Source organism: Homalodisca vitripennis, chromosome 2 (genome assembly GCF_021130785.1).
Source record: "Homalodisca vitripennis isolate AUS2020 chromosome 2, UT_GWSS_2.1, whole genome shotgun sequence".
NCBI lineage: Eukaryota > Metazoa > Arthropoda > Insecta > Hemiptera > Cicadellidae > Homalodisca > Homalodisca vitripennis.
Window position 1 is genome coordinate 56,406,994 of NC_060208.1, and position 23,881 is coordinate 56,430,874.

A 23,881-nucleotide genomic window follows, 5' to 3' on the forward strand; every position below is an offset into this window, starting at 1 on the left:
GAAGTTGGTCTTGGTTGCAGTAGGATTTCTTCTCCAGGTTCAGATTGAACTTCTTGATCTTCAAACGGTAGGCATATACCTTCTTGAGGTGATTCAAGTACGGGGTCTTCAGTTTGACATGTTTCACGCTCTTGTTGAACAGGTCTGAACTGTTGAGGAAGCACATCGGTGCATTCGGCAGCAACGTAATCAGCTTCTGTGAAAACATCTTGGTTTAGTGGCACAATGCCACACTTGCGAAATCCGTTTTTATAGCTGTGGCTGGAGTTGCTGCCTTTAAAAAAGCTTCTCCAAGAAGTCGGCCCACTTGAAACTGGGTCACAACCCTTCCAGGATTGTTTTTTAGAAATTTTTCAATAGCTTGAACATAGAATGTATTGAACGGACCCATAAACGAGACATCTAAAGGCTGCATTTTGTGCGTACAATGTGGCGGTAAACAAACAAACGGTTGTATGGCTCTCCCTTGCCTTTTCAATAAATGCCAGGTTTCTTTGCATGGGTTGAATGACCGTCTAGATATTAACAAGACTGGGTCGGAAGCTGACGGTTTTGGCATGAGTCAGAAAATGCTCAAACCACTGAAGAAAAATCTCGCTTTGCATCCATCCAGATGGGTGACAGACAACCATAGTTCCTGGTGGAGCACCATCTTGAAGTTCTGGCTTTCATCCTAAGTCTTGGAAAAATCACGAATGGCGGAATAAAGTACCCTCCAGCTGACATACACACAACAAAGGTTGATAGCTGACCTCTTTCAGCCGATGTCAATGTACCAACTTGACGCCTACCCTTAAGAGCAAGAATCTTGGAGCTCTTAGACTGAACAGTCATGAGACCTGTTTCGTCAACATTGAAAACCCTGTGCGCAGGGTGGAATTGCTTCTCTTGAACATCCTTAAGGATATTTAAAAAACCTTGTCACATTATGTTTATTAAATGCCTGAGCCCTTGCTGCAGAAGTCTGCTCTGGTTTCCTTAAACTAATTTCGGGGTGCCGATCTCTGAATCCAGCAACCCAGTCTAAGCCAGCCAATTTTTTTTCACGTTAAAATTGTTTGGAATGCCATTTTGTACAGCTAGGTTGTACGCTAATGACCGCAAATCTAAAATGGTGACTCCAAAGAATCGGACCTCTAGATCTAATACGTGTCGCACCAATTCTGCTTCTTGTTCTTCTGTGAACACAGGTCGGTATTTTCCTAGTACCTTTTTGTTGCTTTTTGCATCGACATTCTTATCAAGGACCCTCCTCTTTAGAGTGTTTCTAGAACAGAGAAAATTTTTGCAGCAGTTGAATACGCCATTCCATCATTTTTAACAGCTTCAAATAGCTCTCTGCATCGCAGCTGCATCCCATGATTGCTGCTGGGTTTTCCTCACGTATTTGTAAACCATTTCCAAATCTAAAACAAAAAATCTAAGTTGGCTTCCTAGTATATGAAATTATATCAATATAAGTATTAATTTTGCTTTTTTTTTGTTGCTCCTCTTACAATGTTTAGTAGGCATTATAAAAGTGTTACATTAGGTTACTAGGCATATAATTAAAATTTAAATATATTTATACTAAGTTAGGTATATAATAATAATATGTTGCCTGTTACTGTCATGCCTATTTAAATATTTAAATCAGATATATAGACGTAAAACAGCCTATAATGTGGGTTAAAATAATAGTAAACTCTTGTTTAATCTATAAACATATTATTATTAAGCAATGTACATTGCTAACTACGATATTCAATAACACTATGTAATATAATATTGTTAAATATAAAAGGTTTTATAACACAGCCATTCTTTAATACACTTTAACGTTTTTGCACGAAATCAAATCCGATAACATTTTATTTAATTACAAAAATTAGAATTTACATACTATACTTCAGAGTAGCATAACATTAAGAGAATAATAATAATGGATTGTATGAATATCCCAATAGAAACAATCACGGGCAAAGTGGACATCTTGGCCACTTTGCCCACTTGCCTGAATGGCCATTTTGCCCTAAGCGACGCCATTAATTTGGATCGCTCTACAACAAAATCAACTGAACCTATAAACTCAACTGAAACATAAAACTAAGGGTAAATGTATACGTTTCTTAAGCAATGTGCTTGATAAACCTCGGGGAATCAAAATATAAATACAAAAAATATAGTATTAAGTACATACCTTAGATCACCAGTAGAAAAATCACTGTTTTCTTCATAAAATCTGCAAACACAAACAATCGGCTTCCACACTTTTCTCAGACACACGTGTAACGGGCTGCAACGTAAGTGACCTGACTGCCGCTAGTAGCAGCACCTTACAGACAAAATAACCCCTACTGACCACTTTTGCCCGTGCTGGCCGCTTTGCCCGTGTCTCCCCTACAAATATCATGTAATATTAATCCCTTATTTGTTCGAAAAATATTACATAGCACAAAAATAACACAGCATTAAAATATTAAATAGTGTGCACTAATTTATACTAATTCATGTTTCACCGTTGATTTAGCTTCTTCTTTCTCCTTCATTTTCTTAGTACGTAGGTGTAGACTATTATTTCACGAAATAAAAACATTTTCCAATAAATAATTATTGTATTTAAACTTTTTACACCAGATTCTTCTATGATGTAATGTATTGTACAGTATTGAGACCGTGTATAAAATGTATTATTGTACATTGTTGTTCTATGACTTAATTTTTATGTTATTTTTCTAATATTATATAAATAATTAATAATTCTAATTTTATGAAAGAGTAAGAATTGTTTTGTAATCATTCACACTTTGGCAAATGAAGATACTAGATAATGTAAGAATGTTATTGTTTGATAAACACCTTGAAATTACATTTCTTTTAGTAATTTAAATATATTACAAGGTGGTGGTTTTTAGTAAAATTTCGAATAAAACTCTACTAATACATAATGGGACAGTGACGTTTTATAACTACCTAATTAACTGTATTATAATAGCACCCTCAAATGCGTGTGTGTGTTTTATTTCATATCATTTTATGGATCATTATATCTATCGTTACATATTTAAGAGTTTCACAGACCCATTTACTTTGTGAACTAACTATTATTGTATTTGAATTTTTGTTTGTGGTAATATTAGTTTGTAAATAATTTTTTGTGACTTAAGAAATCAAACATAGCAAAATAAATCAACATATTTGTTATCTTTATATACTTTCACCACAGAAATTCTTATTATTCATTCATCGAATTATTTGTTTTCAGATTGTTTGAGTAAAGTTTTATGAATTTTGTCAGCAGGCATTCTCAAAATTGTTGTTAAGTTCAGTGGTCCCCCGTACATTCTTGAACTCTTTGAGACTCGATCAAACGACTGGTTGTGTATCATCATTTGTGCCAAATCCAAAGTGGATGCCACCTTTGATGCATCTTCTTGTAGATCGTTTTTCAGAGGATCCTCTTTCGTGAGATCATCTTTCGGCCTGACTGTTGTCAAAATAGGGGTACTAACTGCTTTGTAGATGTTCAGAAAGTTAGAGTTATCATCTTTTATCCCATGGTCTAGTGTTGATTTTTCCTTTTGAAGAACTTCCTTTACTTCGGGACGCAGATTCTGTTCAAACGCGAGTTCTGGAAGTTCTGCGAGACTGTCGGGATACAGCTCTCGGTGTTCCTGGAGCAGTTCAAGTCTCTCTCTCATCCTGGTGAAGTTCTTAGCCTGTGCTGCCGTCTGGAAGTAGTTAAGCTGAGACTCTGGAGGCAACCCGTTCAAAAAGTTCCCTAGCGTGCATTGTTTGATTTTCAGGATCCGGAAGTAGACCCTTTGGACACAAACTCCAGCACAGCATTCCTCCGTGTAGGCACACTAGAACAATATATGTGTGAGAATACACTATAAAGAATTTTATACACTTAAATAATTTCAAAATTTTCAAGAAAAGCAATTCAGGTTTTATTTGAAAATTTCAAGTTATTTTAATGTTATACTGTATAACAAATCCAAACTTATATAAACTCAAATTCTATAAATATGAATATGGTAGGTGTATCAAAAATCACGTTTGAAATTTCTATACAGTATTCTACAGTTCATAGTAAGATTTGCCTATTTTTGGCCAAAACATTATTTTGAATGATTTAACTATTTATCAGATAGTTATCTGATTACAGACAGTAAATCTAGAGCTGAACTGTTTTGTACACGAATGTATATAGCGACTATTCTGTGAAATTAATTTGGGAATTTGTTTGTGGAGGAACTTATCTCAAGGAAGGACTCGTTCGTCAGCGATGCTAGATTTGGTGTGGGTCGGTATAAAGGGTAGCAGAATGGTTTAAAATACCAGGTTGTAACTTCTATCGTAGAACATACTTGAAAGGCAAAATTATTTTAAGGGATGTAGATAATCATTTTAGATTAATATTAGTTATGTTACTGTCAATCAATGAGACAAATATAATGAGAATGGCGTATCATAGGTTTTTTGAGCTCATTGGTTGGAACGATAAGACGAAGCAAACGTAATGCTATCAAGCAAATGCATAAGAGGCATCTATCCACGAAATCTTTTCTGATAAAAATGTACTAATCTATAAGACACTATTGAGTCCCAAGTCCCTCGACACTTTAAAATCAAAATATTGTGTATTTTCTGGGACACATAGAATAAATATCCAATCCTAGGTTTCAGACTAAACCTAATTCATCACAAAATTTTGTGAATTGCCACTGTTATATAAATTAAGTAAATAATTTTCTTAAGCATCCAGATATTTTGTGATAATGTTATTTAGATTTCAAACTGTATGTATACTCAGCTTATTAGCTTCTATTGTGTAATAACTAAAACAAGGTAGGAGTACGCCACACAACTTCTCGCGTAACGGACTTCGCTCAGGTTGCGTGCTAAATGTAAATTTTAAGTTTAGACTTAGACTGTACTCTGTTTGGTTTTCACTTTTCGTTCTCAGGCAATCGTACAAAAAAAGCAAATTTTACATCTTCCGGCATACAAAAGAAACATTTCGCCAGTCTATTAGTAGGTTGTGTAGTAAGTGATAGGCTTCAATGAACCTCATTTTTATATAATATGTAATATAGTTTACTGATAAAATGTTTCGTAAGATATCTTGCCACACAATACATTCAAATTGTTGTTTATTAAGTTAGGTTTCATAATAGAGTGTTTAGATAATAACAGTTCTAGTGACCAAGGAGGGAGGTGCTACGACGCAAGAGTGCGCTGAAATAAACTCTTGTCATCGACTTTTTTGGAACTCTATAAATAAAGGTAAAGGTTAAAATTTTACAAATTTATTCATTCTTCTATTTTCTAATTGCCATCATGGTTACCCATAAGACCAATGTAAACATATTTTTTTAACGCTCAGCCAAATCCTACAGAGTGAAATGCAACATAATCGAACTCAGCGTTGCCTATAAAGAAGTGAATCATTTAGCAAAATTTCAAATATACAGGTCAGTTTGTTCTTTTGATAACGTTCGGACGGACAGACACATATACTGTACAAGAAGACAGAAATACACTTTTTCCACCCCCTCGAGGGATACGTTTAGTTAATGCTCAACCAGTTAAATAAAGAATTCCTACATGCAAGGTCAAAAATCTCCTAACTGTGAGACACAAGGCGTTTGAAAGTCATAGGGCACTAAATGTTCCGAATACAAAGTTGATTTTCAAAAAGAGTAACATACGAGTGTAATAAAATGCGTCTCCTACAAATTAAAAAAGTACGACCTACATAGCATAATTATAATTAATAAAAAAACAGTACACTTAACGTATGCAATAAAGCATAAACGATATACTATTTAAAAAAAAAAAAAACACTCATAGGCCTACGTCTGGAAGTAAAAATTAAAATTGTGAAACACATAATACTAAGGGGAAGGGTAAGAAGTACAGCACATGCTAACATTTTATTTTCATTTGGTTTAACTTAACCGAATAATTGATAAACAATACAATTGATTCCCAAAAATAAAACTTCAAATCAGCTTCAGAGCGCAAAAATATTAAAATACAACACTATATGAGCGGATCGAAGAATAATATATTTTTCCAAAAGTTTTATCTTCATATAGTAAAAATAATACACCGTTAAAAATTGTTCTAGACATCCTATAGATGGCAATGGACCCATTCAGAGTATAACATTCTATTTATTTTGATTCACAACTTAACAAATACAATTATTTCATTCTATTGTATCGGTCCATGATGCCATATTTTTATAGATAACATGCGTTTTGAAAAAATAAGTTCAGAGGCCAAAAGGCTCATACAGTAATCATGCAAGTCTGTAATGTTCATTCCCTTTGGCACTTCAGGAATATGCACATAAGTTTTTAATGTAAATATTTTATGTTAGTTGAACATATAATAGTAATTTATAGAGACGACGAGGTTACTCTTGAGTACTATTTAACTGACATTAAATATATACGATATTAATTTTGTATTTTGGTTTAATTATAACAATCCCAAATACCTTTAATGGCTCCTTTTAAATTTTGATTAGTTTTTACTTACCAATAAATTTACAGGTACGCAAGAGGGCTGAAAATTAAGTCCCCAGGAAAAACTCTCTATTGATTTCAGTTGGAAAAACAAACACAAAAACCAACACTGGAGAAATTTTTCTTGCATTTTGTTCTCGTTTCATATCCGCAACCAGTGGAAGTACTGAGCAGAGTACTGCACAGAAATACTTGTAACGACACCGTGTGGCTATCATAAAGATTAACAGTGATATCATTCTTGTTGTAATGAGGTGGACATTAAACTATATTTAAACATTGTAAACTAAATGTATCGGCGGAATGAAAGCCTTAATTAATGGATGCAGTAAATCTTATATTTCGTTTATTGAGACGTCTCACTCTCATACATAGTATTACTTTTATTTTCAAGGATAAGGAAAATGACATCTCCCCATAAACCCATGAACACTAGTTTGATACATAGTTGTAAGCTATATTCTATGAGTCTATTATATATTTAGTTCTCATTAAGACACTTCCTTTGCACAGTTCTTGGTGTGTAGGTTGTAACTTATAACAATTAAAAAAATATTGTACTTGTACATTTTCAAAATGTTTTATACTAACTAAGAAAATAATAATTATTTTTTTTATTACATATCCTGCATTAACAGAAATTATAACAAAATCTACAATACATTTTTGTTGGCATAGGAAGCTAAATTAAAATTTGTGTTCCATTAAAGTTTGTGTTTTTTGGGATGTACTAAAACACAATCATAAAATACTAACTTTATAAAAAACAGTAAAATATGACAAATTTAATATATTCACATATTTGTAGAATACAACAATTGACATATTATTTGTACAGTGGAAATATCTACCCAAACTCTATATAAATTAGGAATAGGAATTTGTAATTATACGGAGGAACAGGCAGGTATAGAATAATAATTAGGTTATTTACAGTTGCATTAGTCCCGTTTTTGGATGCAAACTGAAACCAAGAATACATACTCGTATAGTGCATGAACCAATTAAGGAAGTAGCTGTAATACCAATACGTTTTAGCTTCGAAATTATAGTAGAAAACCTTTGTTAGATCTAAAAAATTCAGAACTACAAGATTCTTAAAACGCACTTCTCAGCTATATTCTTTGAAACCCTCAATACAGCCTAACCAATATTTTTACTTAATCTTAAACCATATTGGCAGTTTCCACCTATGTTTTCTCGTTTCATTTACTCTGAAAGTCAAATTTTAATACATTAGTATATAATATTTTACCTATGATAAAAAGAAGAGGTATTTGTCTAAAGCTACTCATAACTGTATTTGTACCAAATTTTGAAAATTAGAATGAGATTTGTAGTTTAAAAAATTTAAAGAAATTTTAAAGAACAAATATATATATATATATATATATATATATATATATATATATATTTGTACACATAACGTAGCTATGGTTATGGAAGAGTTAATTCAATGTGAATGTTCAATTTAGCTCTAGTTCACTTCCCTCTTATTGCAGCATCTGGAATCTCACTTCTGGATTCGGGAGTCATGTTTGTCTGAAGGGATCCAAAACAAGTCGGTGATGAAGAAGCTCAAAAAGAACTCTTTACATCATACTATAATATAGTATAGTAATAAAATGTAGTATAATCTAGGTTAAGAGGGAGGTTTCATGGAGCGGGAGATCACACAGCCCAGTACTAAGGTTCTGAATAAGTCAAGATCTACACACTCTATACCGATTGGGAAAACCACCGACGAGAGAGGCGCTTCAAGCCTTTTTTTGAAGGTAGAGGCGTAAGCACCGAATCCGAAGACAAGGCGACGTTCGCTGATGCAAGGATCCATCGAGCCGTTGATCCAAAAACAGTGGTTGAAATCCAGGACCTCGACGGGCTGTCCACAGAATTTCAGGTCACTGAGGCCATAAGGAAAGTTGTCTCGGGCCTTTGGGGGAGTACTTTCAAGCTACGGCTGACCAAACGTAATAGAAGCCAGCAACGGATGGAGGTCGACGAAATCGGTGAGAGAATCGCCAGTAAATCACTGAACCGTTTGCACATGAAGTAATGAGGCAATTCCACTCGAACCTGTAGGGTAGCTGACCGTTCTAAACATTGCTTTCACTGTGGAAGAATGACCATAAGAGACAGGACTGCACACCCCTTCCCTGTTTTCTACCTATATAGCAAATAAGTTTGGCGTTTGTTTCAATTGCCAAGAGCACATACCGGGCTCGTGACAGTGGGACATTTTTAAGGCCACACTCGTAAACGGGCAAAGGGTAGCAGCATGTAATCTGGCTCCTTTAGTCAACCGTCAGGAGATCTTGGACAGCTGATAGGCTACTTGATCGCCGGAGTCCGATGCGTTTCAGGTCTGCGAGCAGTACCGAGACAAAAAATGTCTTGGATGATCGATACTCTCGGTACTGACGCTTTTACCGTGGAAACCACAAGAAGCGCTGGTTTGGAGTTACGGGCAAAACCGAGGTTTCGTTTGGGCATAATGTGAGGACGTAACTATTATAGTTGCTACATCACACACAACGAAATGACTTCCATGCACAGATCTTCCGCCTTTAGAGGAGACGCGGTGAAATTTATAGTGGTAATGCTATGGGGAGTGCCAAGGAACCCTGCTACTCGTAAGACAGCATTTCGGAGGCGCTTGTTACATCTACGATGAGATCTAACACAGGTTTATTCCACGCGGAAAACCGCGGCGCGATAAGCAATTTGTTTACTGGTGGACTGACGAGCTAGCAAATCTTCGCAGAGCCTGTATAAGCTATAAGGGCAATAGATTCTGCAGACGTATATGTCGTAAATCGGGCTATAGAGCTGCTCGAATATATTTCCCCCAAACCATCAACCGAAGCAAGTACTACTGCTGACGGAAGCTGAGAGAGTATTTTGATTCTAATCCATAGAGTCTGAGTTACAAGATTTTAGCCCAAAAGTTTGGCGCACGCTCACCTCTTTCAGTAATGGTTGGAATCTTTCAACTAATAATTTAAAAGAGCATTCCACTCTTCAGCGATGAAGAGCTGGAGACAGCAGGTCTCTCCCTCAAGAATCACAAAGCTCCTGTTCCGGATGGGATTGCGAACGAGGTTCTTAAAGAAGTTTTTAACACCAAATCTGAAATTTTACTAAACGTGTACAATACCTGCCTCTCCGAAGGAGCGTCTCCTTAACAATGGAAAAGAGCAGGTTTGTACTTATTACTAAAAAGTATAACCTTGACCTGCCATCGTCCTACAGGCTATTGTGCAAGCTGAATACGGCGGGGAACCTGTTTTTGTTGATCCGTTTCCGACTGACATCTGCCATAGAAGCTGGCATCAGAAAGTGACAGTTAATTGTGTACGCCATTGAGGAGGTCTGGAAAGCCATTGAAATGGACGCGTTACAAAGGGTCACGTCTGGAGACAACACGCACTGTTGGTGCTTTTTCGGTGTACTCGTCCTGGGCAATTCGTCCAGGGAATCGTCTGGGCTAAGAGGATCGATCTAGACCTACACACGGTCTAGATCACTAAATCTTTTGATAGCTGGATTGGTGCAAACCCTGAGAGTCAAACTCAACCCTAGCCTAAAGTGTAATAAGCAGTGTCCGATTTGGAAATTTGAAGTACAGAGCACGTTATTAGTTGGAAGTTCAGGCTAGTGAGAGTCCCACATTATAGGCTTGCCACCTGTATGCGGAAATGCGTTTTCCGTCCTCTCCCCAAAACAACCTTCAGTCTCAGCATTCGGGTTTCCTTTTAGTTAAAATTAATGTATCTTAGATAACACTTTGTGAGTAGAAGGTTTAGTCTTCAATTACAACATCGATTCTAATGAAAATAAACTTTTATTTTTGTTAACATAAAGTACTATAACTGTAGATCAATATTATTTTGACACTTTTCTATCCAATTCCTAAAGTAACCTATTAAAATATTTCTGCTGTGGTGTTAGTTTGAGTAATTCTCATTGATGGGGTAGTTGGTGATGTTCTGGTGCTCCTTCTCAAGACGCTGTCAACGAAACTCATAATTTTGTTTCTCATGAGACCCTGAAACAATTTATGAATTTATGTTTCATAAGAGAGTCATGTCTCTTATGACGCAGAGTTCCATACGAAACTTATAGTACCACATTAATGTTATTGTGTATGTTAATAATTATCTATTGTATATTTAAAGAATACCACATTTGAATGAGGCTTTATTATAATTTAATCACGCAAAAATATTCTGATAATCTCACAATCGACATATGCGAGAGCCGGTTATCAAGCTGTCTTTGGCTTAGAGCTTTTTATCTATGGGCTTTGCACTTTTTATCAACACTGTCGACGTTATACTGCACTGACTTTCTCTCTTGTTTTGATACATCCTTGCAGAGGCCAGTGGTCCTCAAGGATAGGCAGAATAAGGCTAAAAAGAGGATATGCTTCTACTTTTGTTACAAAACGACAAATATACTCACCTTAAAGCATTTAAGGTCTTGGGCGTTTACATTTCTTTTTAAGAAATAAAGAGATTTGTTCAAATATTGCCAAGTTTTTTAGAACCTTGTATAAATAGTTATAATACTGAATACAAACAAAAAGTTATAAGAATGTTTTCCATATGTAATTTTTTAATAAAATAATGTTATAACCAATGTAATTACAACTGTTTAAAATCTAAATTAAAAATTTTAGTACAATTACTTGTAGTTCTTAGCTATAACTTCATAATTACATTAGGGATTACGTCAGTGCGGTCTGCTCATAAGACAATTATGGTAATTTTAAACTTCTCATCTAAATTTCTCCGTTCATAGCGCGTCAAAACATTACGCACTTGACAACAAATCTTGAGATGTATGCTATCTGCCTCTTGTGGAGAGCCGAATTTATGGGTTCGCTAAGTGGATGACGTATGGACGGTATGGACGGTTTAGTCGCTCAGAAAATACTGCTTATACCGTATGTATTTCTGTATTATCTGAATATAAAATACAATTTGTGCAAACAGTAGTTTTTCATAGAAGCCCAAAACAGTCAGTAAACCAATTTTGGACATAATAAGGAAGAAATTAGGCCTACGTGGCTGTATACCACATTCGGTACCAGGAAACCAACACATAGGCCCACCCATATATATGTACATGGTCAACCACTCCATCATTCAGCTTACATGAAAGGTGTAGGCTATTGAATAAATCAATCGTGCTATTTACATTGTACATGTCAGACGTGGATAATTAGAATGCAGAAGAGAGGGACGTTGTACATGTACAAGACATAACACGAAATGAGTACACTACAACGCGTAAGAACGTAGCCTTTTAAAACAGAAATGATGAAACTGAGGTGTCTGAATGTGCCTGTGTTAGATCCAAATTGCAACAAAAAAACCAAATTTAGCTAATCGCCTTTACATATAACGAAAGACCCATAATGAAAGATATATTAATATTAATATGACAAAATATTAAAAAATGTCCACTATATAATTTTACAAAATTAAAACACTGTATGAGATCAGTAAATGCCACAGTTACACTGTGTACGCCTGAAGTATACGAAATTCCATCTAGTTGTGTTTCAGTATAAGTTGAATAAATAAAAGATTTAGTAATTATCATGAATCGTTAACGAATTGATCAGAATATGAAAAAAATCTGGCATAGCAAACATTTTAAAAACCAATCATGGAATAAAATTCTACAAAACAAAATATTTGACAGATTCCGTAGGTCTGCCAATAATTCTGGGATAACAAGAGAAAATTTGCAAATAATTTAGAAAGAAAACAACCAACAAAGGAGAAATTGTTGTATTTATCTTCATACGTAAGTGGATGTGCATTCATTTTAACATGTGCAGTTTCAGTTGAACACCTTTTAACTACATCTTTCCACAGCTATACCGAAACAACTCGAGATTTTAATTGCTTTGGCAATGTTTCGACCCCACGTGGACTCGGAAATTTGGAAAATAACATCGGCCGAGTGATACTAAGAACTAAGGTTAGATCTGATTTCGTATTGAACTTTAACTGGGGTTTGTTAAAAGTCGTTCAGGATATGATTTGGAACCAAGTTAAATTCATCTGTAGTTCTCGGTACGTGGGAAATATAATGCTTTACTTTGTTATTTCCACATTTTTTCTCCAACAGCTCTTCTCCCAGTTTTTCATAGATAATGCCACCCTAAAGATAAACCTGTTCTCAATTTTTAGCTGTTATTTTTTGTTTATAATAAATTACCAATGTAAAATAGAAACTTAAATTAGACTTTATGCACTTTCTACAAAGAACATACAGGATTTGTCACATTTTAAGAAAAGGTGTACAGGTAAAAAACATAGCCTATATGTTAATTAATCAGGCTTTGATAATATGAAACCGATAATTTTGGAAAAATGCAGAACTAAAATTCAAAGGCTATAAGAATGCCATCATTTACCATTTTGATGTTAACACGAAGCAATTCAAAATTGATATCTTAAATTCGATTGTAATCACATTCTCCATAATACTAAGCATTTCTGAAAAAGATTCGTCTTATATCTCAACAGATTCCTTGAGTATTAAATAGAGTATATCTGATTATACTCTCTGATAGATACTTCTAATATTTGATAATTGCATTAATTATTTCCATCACATTACAATGAAAGATAAACTAATGACTCTTTCACAGTTTAAACAAATATTAAACCACTACATTTAAAGTTATTTTCTTCATTGCTATACAGTCTTACCAGCAATATAGACTGCTTCGTCTCTGAAGTAATTGGAACTTTCCTTTTCTGAAACGAACAGAAAGCGAACATATAATTTATTTATATTACTGGGAATATTACTTCACATTAATTTATATAAGAAATAGCTAAAACTATTAAGAAGTTTGATCGCTTAAACGATGGATGTTTTAGTTGCTTAGTTTGTAAACGAAACACACTGGCACGAGCGCGAACATATGGTGTAAGATATATTAGTATTAAGCATAAACTAACAATATTATATCAAACGTTAGAATACTGCCTCATGACATAAACATTAAGCCAAATATAATACTTCATCATTAAGGGATTTGTACAGTATCAGGGGAACGGTTATATATTAATAACTAAATTCATACCCTATTTACTTATTTATATTTTATAAATCATAAAATGGAGTTCGTGACTTCACTTTTTTTGCGTGAGAAACATATCTTGGGGTATATATTATATTTGTACTATGTATAATATGTATCGTAAACTTGAAACTTTTAAAAATATTTTAAAACCATTCCTCCAAATATAATGTATTTCGTAAAGAATGTATTGAAAAAAACCCAAACTATAAAGAAAATATGTTAATGAAAATTCAATCTCTGAAAGTGATACAATTTATTTGTTTACTAAATATTAAATATCTGAACGGTAAGGTTCCATTAGACACAAATTAACAAGTACAGTTATTACCAAAATGTTGTCCGGAAGAAATATGATGTAAAATTTGTCTTTAGTTTATTAATTGAATTATATTTTTGTATATATTTTTGAATGTAGTGGCATTTTCTGGTTTTAGAGTGGTCCTAATTCTTTTCAGTGCTTCAATTTTTCTTTTCATGTCATTTTGCATTTCATTGTATTCCACATAGAACCGCTCCTAAAAATTAATTAAAATTAGATGTAAGTGGTGAAATGAAAATTAAATTTTAAAGAAAAAAGCAATAAACGATTTAATATGTTTATATATATATATATATATATATATATATATATATATATACAGAAAATAATAATTTTGTGTTACTTATTATACATTATTGTTAGTTATTTATTTAGTAGCAATTTGAATAATTAGATTATAGGCTAGTTAGTAATAATTAAATTTGTAAGAATAGTACGATAGTTTGTGTTTTAAAGCACTGTCATTAAATAGCAGATTTAAATGAACCGTCCGTTAAATTGTTTACTTGTTATTATTAATGAGAAATAAACAGTTTTACATAACTATATTTTTATGAACCATCGTATTTAATTTCTTCAGTAACATAAAATGTTAAAATAATTCTTGCCAACATCAACAGATAGAACTTGGAAGCTCCATGCAGAATATATAAAAATACAAATGTCATGGATTTAACCAGTATTATTTAATTACTGTTAGTACTCGTATGAAAGAAACACCAAGTTTATATTACTTTAATCACCACTATCACTCTGTTTATTGGGTTACAATATAAATTGTTATAGACACTGATACAGACAAAAAATTTAATAAATATCATTGATAGTTATTGATTACTATGTTCCTACTTACGTTTTAATGAATTGCCTAATATAACTTTATGTTACAACAAATTTATGACAACATCAAGTGTGATGGTACCTCAGAAGTTGTCCAGTCAGAGTCTTTATCACCGAACGATCCCTCTAACTCTTCGGCTTTAATAACTTCCTCCATTTCCTGTTTCATTTGCTTCCTCTTTTCTCTGATTTTCTGCAAGTAATCATGACAATGTCATTAAATCTGTTACTTTATTTTGTTTAAAATGTCTTGCTACAGTCCATAAGTTCAGTAAAGAAATTAAATACTGATGCACAGAAGTATGAAACATTTAATATGCATACGAAGTCGAACTATTATGTCCTGCCTCATTAACATACATTTTCTCTATACTATATCTATATTAATTCTATTTCTCTCTTTATATACTTTCATTGTTTAAGTATAGACTTAAACAGTGAAAGTATATATTCTTAGAACAGGCAAGTATAGACTTGGCTGTTCTAAGGACATTTCAGTTTAATATCGCAAGTTAACATGTGAACTGTCACAGTTGGAAGAAACAAACTACTGGTAATCGTTAAGTAAGCTAATCTGCTAGCAGAAAAATTTGTAATAGTGGGTTCATCTTCGGATCTAGGGGGGATTCAAAATTTCATCTTATGTTTTAAATGGATAATAGCTCACTATAATATGCCAAGGGAGAGGAACTTTTCTTCTCTCCCTCTCCCTTTAATACGTATTATTAACATTTCCAGTGTCTTTATTTGCCCAACTCATCGTACACCGTTACATCATGTTTTGACATGGAGTAAATATCTAGTCTTGGAGGTGAGAGCCAATTTCCACAGTACAAACACACAACTTGGTTTTTTATCGATAGAGTCAAGACCTTTAAAAAAGACACCATTGTCACACGGGCTAGTTTTAGTCAAGGTCGAAATTGGAAGGAGTCGAAACGATTCTTTGTTTCTCACATTGTACCTTCACAGGTCGGGACACACATAACCGCGCCACGCCCGACACGTGTGTTGGCCGTCATAAGGTGAAAGAATTGCAGCGCAGTTTTCAACCATTAAGTCCACACATGTCCGCACCGACACCAGACCGTCGTGGCCGCACCGTCACCGATAAGGTCGGGACACACATACCCGCACCGTGCCCGACACGTGAGTCGGCCGAGTGTCGGTGCGGGCACGGCTCGGTTATCGTGAGGCCACACATGTCCGTAGGCAGTCCAAGCGCAACAATCTCACTGTTGTACAAGAGCATATTTCTTTTTAATTTACAGTGACAGATACTTTAAAAACACGTTCAGCAAGTTAAAAAATAGAGACTTAGTCTTTTTACAATAACTGGTAAAATGTAGTAAATATTTGTAAAATATATACTAAAGTATAATGTTTTTTTCAAACTCAAACCTTACGACTGCAAATAAACTATTTTAATCTTCAGACTGTACTGTAGTTAAAAGAATAAAATAAATATGAAAGGTCATAGAAACAATTTAAATCCAAGTCCTACAAAATACAGGGAAAAAATGTCACAAGTTAATAGGATACACGCGTGAGAGGAAATCCCCCATCCTACTTTCTTTCTGACCTTAAAGTAACATTTAGAGTAGAACTTATTATTTAGATCAAGATGTAAAATAACAAAGCTCTATAATTTTCTATGTAAATCCATTATTGAATTGACGAAAAGCATGGATGTGAAGTGATCTCTATAAGAGATGTTTTTAAAGGAAGGTTGGCAACTCAGACAACAAAACAGCGAGGACTAGAGATGTTTAGTATTAATGAATACATTAAAATGTATAGAAAATAATTGGATCTGAATTACTAAGAAGCCTAAATTGAGTATGTATTTAACTTACGTTTCTTTGATCTATTTTAAAAGTCACAGTTGCCACTTTGGCCAGCGTGGTGTAAGTTGAAATACATTGTTCTGTTGTAATCAGTCTCGAATCTGTGGACTCCAAAGTATTATTTGTGGATTCAGTTGTTATTTTCTGTGTAGTTGAACTATTCTCAACAGAAATATCAGTTGTTGACCGATTTATTTTCCAGTTTGAATGCTCTACTGTTCTCACAATTGTTGGCCTTCCCTGAAAATAGACGTAATTGATATATAGAATAGTAATAGAAATAAATTTTATTGAAATACATGTATGCTTAGTATACTGAAGAAAAAATAGTTGCACAAGTACTATTTTAATGCCAAGTAGTATTATTATTATTCAAGTTACTGAAAATTAGTCTCTGTTGCAATAAATTGTATTCCACAAAATACAACAATTACACAATTTCTTCAATACAAATTACATAAATAGGGCAGTAATTATAACATATAGACAATATGTCCTTCATAATGGTAGGTTTTAACGGAAACTGGACATTATGTATTGGATGATTCTATTATCACTTAATAAACAATAAAATTCTTCTATTTACTTAACCAATTAATAAATATTAATAATACCCTTGTGGATGGAGATGTAGGTGATACAGGTGATAAGGTAGATATTTCTAAGTCTTCCGCCTTTACTAGTGTTACTTTTTTTGTCCTGATCGGTTTAGTTTTTGTAGGCACGATTTCATTGTCTTCTTCCTGAGATTGATGTGTGGCAAAAGCAAACTTTCTAACTGGTTTTCTCCTTTTTCTAATTTTTTTAGTTTCTCCTTCAATATTTTCTTTTACTTGCGAGATTTGCTTTTTCATTTCTTTGGAGGACGGGGTACCTTCAGTTAATTGCACCTTAAAAAAGACAAAATGCAAATAATTCGAGAATAAAAAATTTTAAATATATATTTTAAATATTGAAATAATTTGACACAATTTGATATTGAAAATAAGATTTCAGCAGGATTTCATTATAGCCGATTTTACTAGGTAAATGACAAAATCCAAGTGTTCTGTTAAAATTCTGTAGTTTGGACCTTAAATCTTGCCAGAAGACAAGAACGGTAACTGACCTTGGTGGTTTTCCTTTTACGGTATTTTCTTGTCGGTGTATCTGTCGTAATTTTTGTTTTCCTCCGAGTTTTCTTCAAAGCCGTCTTCGCTGCTTTCAACGCTGTTAGTGACTTTATACTAGGAGGCCTTCCATTGCTACCCTGCTTCTTTGAAGATTTAATGGTATCGCCTTCCCTTCTTTCTCCATTACTTTCGTCCTGAGAAGCCACGAAGGGTCTCAGTTTCTTGTTATGCCTCAGGAGTTCATTTGGATCCAGTAGTTTCTTCATGTCTTCCTGAAAAAGCCAAATGAAACATTGAGCTCTGCGCCTGTTGGCTTGATTGAATTATTTTAATTACTTGCTTATTGCACTCGTAAATCATCGATGGTAATTAAAAAATAGGTTGATATCTGCAAAGATTCTATTTTGACACTCAGTAGAAATGCGCTTAAAATGGTTAATATTGGTTACGGAATTATAGAGGAAAATAAAAAAAAAACTTGTAATTCGTCCCGGTATACGACATGGCCGATATTTTCAGAATTTCATATCGACTTGCCTTTATCCCCCCTCCGGATTTTTTCTTAAAAAGGAAATCTAAAAAAGCAACATGAAAGACCTACGTAATAAGGAATGTTCAAGTGTTAATTAAAAAAGTTTTCAAAACGTAACTATTATGTATATTTTGTTAAATATTTTTAAATAGGCTTATTTTTTTGATTTAAGACAATAATTTATAGTATACCACTTAACATTGGTTTTGTTTAGAGTTTGGAAGATAGTTTTGACCAATGGATAGTGAACTTCATAATTTACATGTACTCCAGCCAGCCTTTATTCCAAGTACAATTTTATTCCAAATACATCTCGTAGTTTTACCTAAATGTATACTGTAACACCACATCTCACAAAAGGCTCATTAAACTTTTAAATCTTAGTTCTTATTTTATGATTGACAAATTTATTTTTTTAAAGTTAAGCAACTCATCGGCATGGAATATGGTATATTAGAAGTCTAAAATCATTATCTATACAAATAAATGTATTAGTTATCAATTAAATTCTATGTTCTTTCAGTCATTTTAATGACATTAATAATATTTCCACATAGAAAGATTTGACAACAATCATAATTCATTTACAAAAACATAATCAAATCAAATCGAGTTTATCATAATGAATAAAGAAGACACAAGAAAAAATATTTAAAATAAGATATGAAGAACTTTATATATATAAAATACGGATTAATATTATATTAAAATATACTGTAAAGAATACCTACATGAACAGCAAAATCCGTGCGTAGGCATGAGTTGTTTAAAATTTCGTACTGAGAACTAATTGGTCAATAAATATTTACTGGTCAATGAAATCTACAAAATTATCAGAACCACAAAAATAATTAATTATCATACTGATATTTGGTTTTATACCTCAGAAGATGTCCATATTGGTGATTTTGGTAGCTGATTAACGTTCTCCAAAACATGTGTTTCCTCTTCCTGCTGTTTCAAAAACTCCTGAAATTTTAAAGTCTAAATTGAATGACAGAATGAAATTGTACATAAAAGTACTCTGATGGCATTTCATATGCTATTAATATCTTACAAGTAATTGAGATAAGTTTATACTACATAATATATGCAAGTAGTAGGGTAAGAAAATCAATTGAACAAGTAAGCGAAATTAAATTTTTCTAGGCCATACAATGTTCATTATACACCGTATGGAAATATGACTAAAATAATCATTTTGGAGGGCAGGGGGCAGTGATGGGCATTGTCGAGGGAAGGGGGGTAGTGAAGAATTAATCTCTACCTCCACTGAACAATTATTTTATCATATTATTTAGCACCTTTTAGTACATTTTAATTGCGAAAGAAAGTATTGTGTTACAGTTTTTAGTTTATAGCTTTTGAAAATCCGTTTGTTCTGTTATAACTTACAAAATGTGTTTTCCTCAAAATTAATATTGCAGTCTGTGTATTCATGCATTTGGAATTGTATGTTCTGTTTTAAGCATACTGAACGCGTAATAATACAGAGTGTGCCTAAAGTCTTGTAACACTATAATATCATGGACGTACTTTAGAGACAAAAGGTTCGAACAAAGTTATAAAGTTTTAAAAACTCTATCCACGAGTGTTTTTTTTTTCAATTGGTTTTATGGGGTCACTTAAGATGAAAAAGCGTATATTTAGGCACGGGTAAGATGTATTACATAAGAAAACAAAAATCTTTTGTCGGCAAAGATTTTTGTAATCCTGACTGTTTATAGAAAAATAGAACAGCGAAATGTAAAATATGATCATTTTTGACAGGCACGAATGTTTCTGAAAGAGAATAATAAAATTTAAATAAAGACTCTTAATTAGAAAGGTCATATTATTTTCTGTAAAATTAATGGGAAAATATGAGTTTTCGTGAAAAAAAAAACACAGAAACAAAGATTACACATTTTTAGGACTAAGCAGTGTGCAAAAGATTATATTTCTAAGTTTTGGATGGAAGTTTTAAGGTTTATTAGTTAGTGGAAGTTAATCCTCATTATTACAAAATTCTTTGTCTATAGGATTTTAGGTGTCACGTATGGTTCTTCCATGGCAACGCAAATTGTTCAGGTGATGTGATGCATTTTCAAGGTTTACATAAAGTTCAATTGGCTATCTCTTAAAGTTTTGGATTAAAGTTTTAAGGTTAAGAATACTTAAATGTTTCTATATCTATATCTATGGATATTTTACCTGTTTTTAGACGAACGCGCGCAATCTTTTAATAATTCCTACATGATTTTGCAGAAAATAATATTAAACAAATAAAATTAAGTCATATTGATATTTGATTTTGATTATTTGCGTTCAGAAAGTTTCATACATTCCTTGTTTGAAGTTTGCTATTGGCGGTGGAAGGTCTGAAAGGATAATAAAATTTCCGACACGAGCAAAAGTTGGGCATTGAGCTTGTACGGGTGTGACGTGTGGTTGTGCTCAACTTGTGTGCAGTAACAACACCTGGTCTCATTTTCTCTCATCTGGACTTGCAGTTGTCGGGTGTGATTCATTTCTTTTACTTTTTTATTGGCGGTCCATTGCCGCACGTTGTAAGTTTTAGAATACATATTTATTGCATGTACTCTTTTTCTTTGCACCTGACGAAAAGGGTAGATTTTAATCCCAAACCTTGGTGTTATACATTTTGTAACATATAAAATTTACACAAATTTACGTATCTTGTTATCCTTTCATACTTGTCAAAAAATTATCCTCTACGTTTTGCTTGCTATTTTTTCATAAACCATCGGGATGTATTCGTGGCAAAAATATGGTATCCCATCTAAAAATAAACAAGCTATCCCCCCTATCTCTCTCTCTCCCTCTCCTCTTTATCTCTCTCACACCCTCTCTATATACACACACACATATATTTACAACGATCATTGTAATATTCAAATATATTTAAAAAGTAAGTTCTTGATTAACGCTCGATGTTCAGCTCATTACGTTATATATTAGATTGGAGATTGCGATCAGTCCAACGCCATACACTTTAAGCTTACCTGTTCCAACTTGGCCTGATAGGCTTGTAGTGGGGAGAGAGAGGTAGCATCTGATTGGTCGCTTACTACGAAGTCCCCAACCCCAAGAACTGGTTCTGGCCAATCCTCCGGTGGGGGCTTGAAATTGATATTCTCTTTTCTACGAGAATGCTAGAAATATTTTTGAAACGTAAGTTTAACATGTCAATTATGTCTTTGTAATTTGTAATTGTTGGTAATAAAATTATTTAAATAGCCTTATTTGAACGCCAGTGGGTATTTTTATTTCTATAAGAGAGTCTTAGTTGAGTTAAAAGATAGTTCTTCCCCAAATTCTAAAGAGACCTATACTGTAATGGGTTTCGTCGTTGGGGAAATCAAAATACATTAGGAATAAGACTGAAACTCTTTCCCATATAAGTTCCCAGTTACCTAATTTGAAGCACCGTACATTTTACATAACCCCATTAAAAAAATAAACGTTGGAGATTACAGTCACAATGCAATGCTAAGGGCCTAATAACGATGATCTCAACATAGTTTATTGATCAGTGCCCATCCAGTAACCAGAAAATTTCAGAAACACAAAATTTGACAAGCATCACGCTACGTAGTGATATAAAACAAAAATAAAAAGTCCAAAATTTAATTCTTATGTTTTGATTATATTTTGAGCAACATCGAGTCAGCTGTAGTGATATTACTTGCCTATTTATTGTATACGTAATGAAATATTCTGTGAAAATACTGAGATCAAACATCAACGACGATGTTTACCTCAAAATTTCGAAATACTGGCTAAACATCAACATGTTGTATTAAACAATAGTTCGTTGAGAGTGCCGGAGAGTTGTATATTTGATTGTATAATACAATGAAAGATGTCATGGGGAAAATAATTCTCTCGTTTCGAATCGTTAATCGAACTGTCGAAGGATGCATTGATGCCGGGGCTTCATGTTGCTGTTCTAGAGTGTAAAAAAATAAAACATTAAAAAATTACAAACTTCAAACCAGATATTATTGAAATGACCACGATATTTCTTTACTTTGATTATTATGAACTTACAGTTTTTGAGAACATTTGATTAAACTTAATAACACAATATTCATTCATTAATAACATAAGTCACTAATAGGTACACGACTAGTGCAAACAACGAAAGCGATGAGAATTGAGCGATGAGGAAAGACCTACGTTAAGGCAATTACAAATTACCGTTCAAGAGACGAGTGGTAGGCAGGCGTTCATGGTCATTGCTCGTTGTCTCTCTTGTTCGAAGCGCGGGAAGTGAGGTCTGAATTATGTTTATCAAACCCCACGGTCGTAGACAGACTCGCCATTCCGAAAATTTACGAAACATGAGTCTTGTGGTTACCATACGTCAGTTGTTTTAGTTAAAATATCAAACAAATTAAAACAAAACTGAACTATGTTACATTGTTCGACTACAGCTTCAGTTTAACGCAAGTTAAAATATACCTTGAATATTTTTATCATTGGGGGGGAAGGGTTACTATCCCTAAAACTCTCCCCCTATGATTGGGACCAATAATTTTTATATTATTTCTAAATGACATATATCGAAGTACAATTTGTGGCAAATTGAGTTTAGAAGCAGACGACACTTGTTTTTAATCTGGATCCGTTTTTGGCAGATATTGACGCTTTTGTAGACGCTCGCTGCTTCAGTGGATCAACAACAACTCTCTATAATTGCCAACACACAGAAAAACCAGGATTATGAATGTTCACGCCTGTTCTCTCAATACAAAATTTCAGCAAAACTTCTTAGTGAAAGACACAGAGATCACGCCAAGCTCAAAAAATTAAACAATCTTGTTAGACTATTGATGACAAACTCTCTATTTCATATCTACTTTATTTTTATAAGAATCAGTAGTCTGTTAATGTTTCGTAGACGGCGGGCTATGCGGATAGACAGGTCCTGTCTGCAGGTATACATTAGAGAAATGTTTCTTACTCATCAATGTACTTTTTGAAGATTTTGGCTACAACTGTTAAACACTATACGTGTAATCGTAAAACTGTATATGCCACTGAAGAATTGTGTTTCTACGTTATATTTAATTATTAAAAAAAAAAAATAATTCTACAAAGTATTTAATATAACTTACCAGTCTACGACGCTTCAAATCTTTAACTTCTACGCCGCTGGATATCTCAGCATATCTGGCGGTCGGAGAAACTATAACGGCCTGTAAAATATCAATAAAATTAAAAAATGTACGTGGAAATAAAAAAAGTATAAAATAAGCTTCATTTTAAGAAAAGGAAGCTTAGTATTTGTTATGAAAACGACACTTATTAGGCATTCCTACCTTGGTATGTCAATTGTGTAGATTAAAACTGTAAGAAAATAACCTAGGTACGGTAACGCAAATATAAATTGGAATTTTTCTTAAACATTATGCTTAAAAATTACTAAAACTATCTTACAACTATATTGGTAAAATTAAACCCTAGATTACAACAAGTGGTTTAAATATTATGTTTTGTATATTTTTAGAATTCGTATTAAATTTACAATTTATAATTATAACCGTGAGGATTATGATTTAAATTATTTTATGGTGTGTAGTTGCCCAAAACT

General features: G+C 33.4%; 2 protein-coding genes across 2 annotated transcripts; both read right to left on the bottom strand.

Moving 5' to 3' along the window:
• Positions 1-3,163: 3,163 nt before the first annotated feature.
• On the bottom strand, positions 3,164-6,738 carry LOC124353997. The gene is made up of 2 exons (XM_046804105.1): positions 6,535-6,738; positions 3,164-3,845 (listed from the first exon to the last, which is right to left on the bottom strand). The coding sequence occupies exons 1-2, from the start codon at positions 6,649-6,651 to the stop codon at positions 3,231-3,233; spliced, it is 732 nt and encodes a 243-aa protein (XP_046660061.1). The 5' UTR covers positions 6,652-6,738; the 3' UTR covers positions 3,164-3,230.
• Positions 6,739-10,346: 3,608 nt separating this feature from the next.
• LOC124353998 lies at positions 10,347-23,510 on the bottom strand. Its single transcript, XM_046804106.1, has 9 exons — positions 23,406-23,510; positions 21,288-21,437; positions 19,165-19,251; positions 17,747-18,022; positions 17,253-17,528; positions 16,648-16,878; positions 14,874-14,984; positions 13,253-13,300; positions 10,347-10,569 (listed from the first exon to the last, which is right to left on the bottom strand). Exons 4-9 carry the CDS (start codon positions 18,014-18,016, stop codon positions 10,447-10,449), a joined length of 1,059 nt encoding a protein of 352 aa, XP_046660062.1. The 5' UTR covers positions 18,017-18,022; positions 19,165-19,251; positions 21,288-21,437; positions 23,406-23,510; the 3' UTR covers positions 10,347-10,446.
• Positions 23,511-23,881: the final 371 nt, after the last annotated feature.

Excerpts from the sequence above, each read along its gene's own strand:
- LOC124353997 (XM_046804105.1), bottom strand. The coding sequence starts at position 6,651 with ATGCAAGAAAAATTTCTCCAGTGTTGGTTTTTGTGTTTGTTTTTCCAA. Across the intron at positions 3,846-6,534 it reads GCGTACCTGTAAATTTATTG|TGTGCCTACACGGAGGAATG; the intron begins GTAAGTAAAAAC and ends ATATTGTTCTAG.
- LOC124353998 (XM_046804106.1), bottom strand. The coding sequence starts at position 18,016 with ATGAAGAAACTACTGGATCCAAATGAACTCCTGAGGCATAACAAGAAA. Across the intron at positions 16,879-17,252 it reads CTACATCTCCATCCACAAGG|GGAAGGCCAACAATTGTGAG; the intron begins GTATTATTAATA and ends GTCTATTTTCAG. Across the intron at positions 14,985-16,647 it reads TTAAAATAGATCAAAGAAAC|AAAATCAGAGAAAAGAGGAA; the intron begins GTAAGTTAAATA and ends GATTACTTGCAG.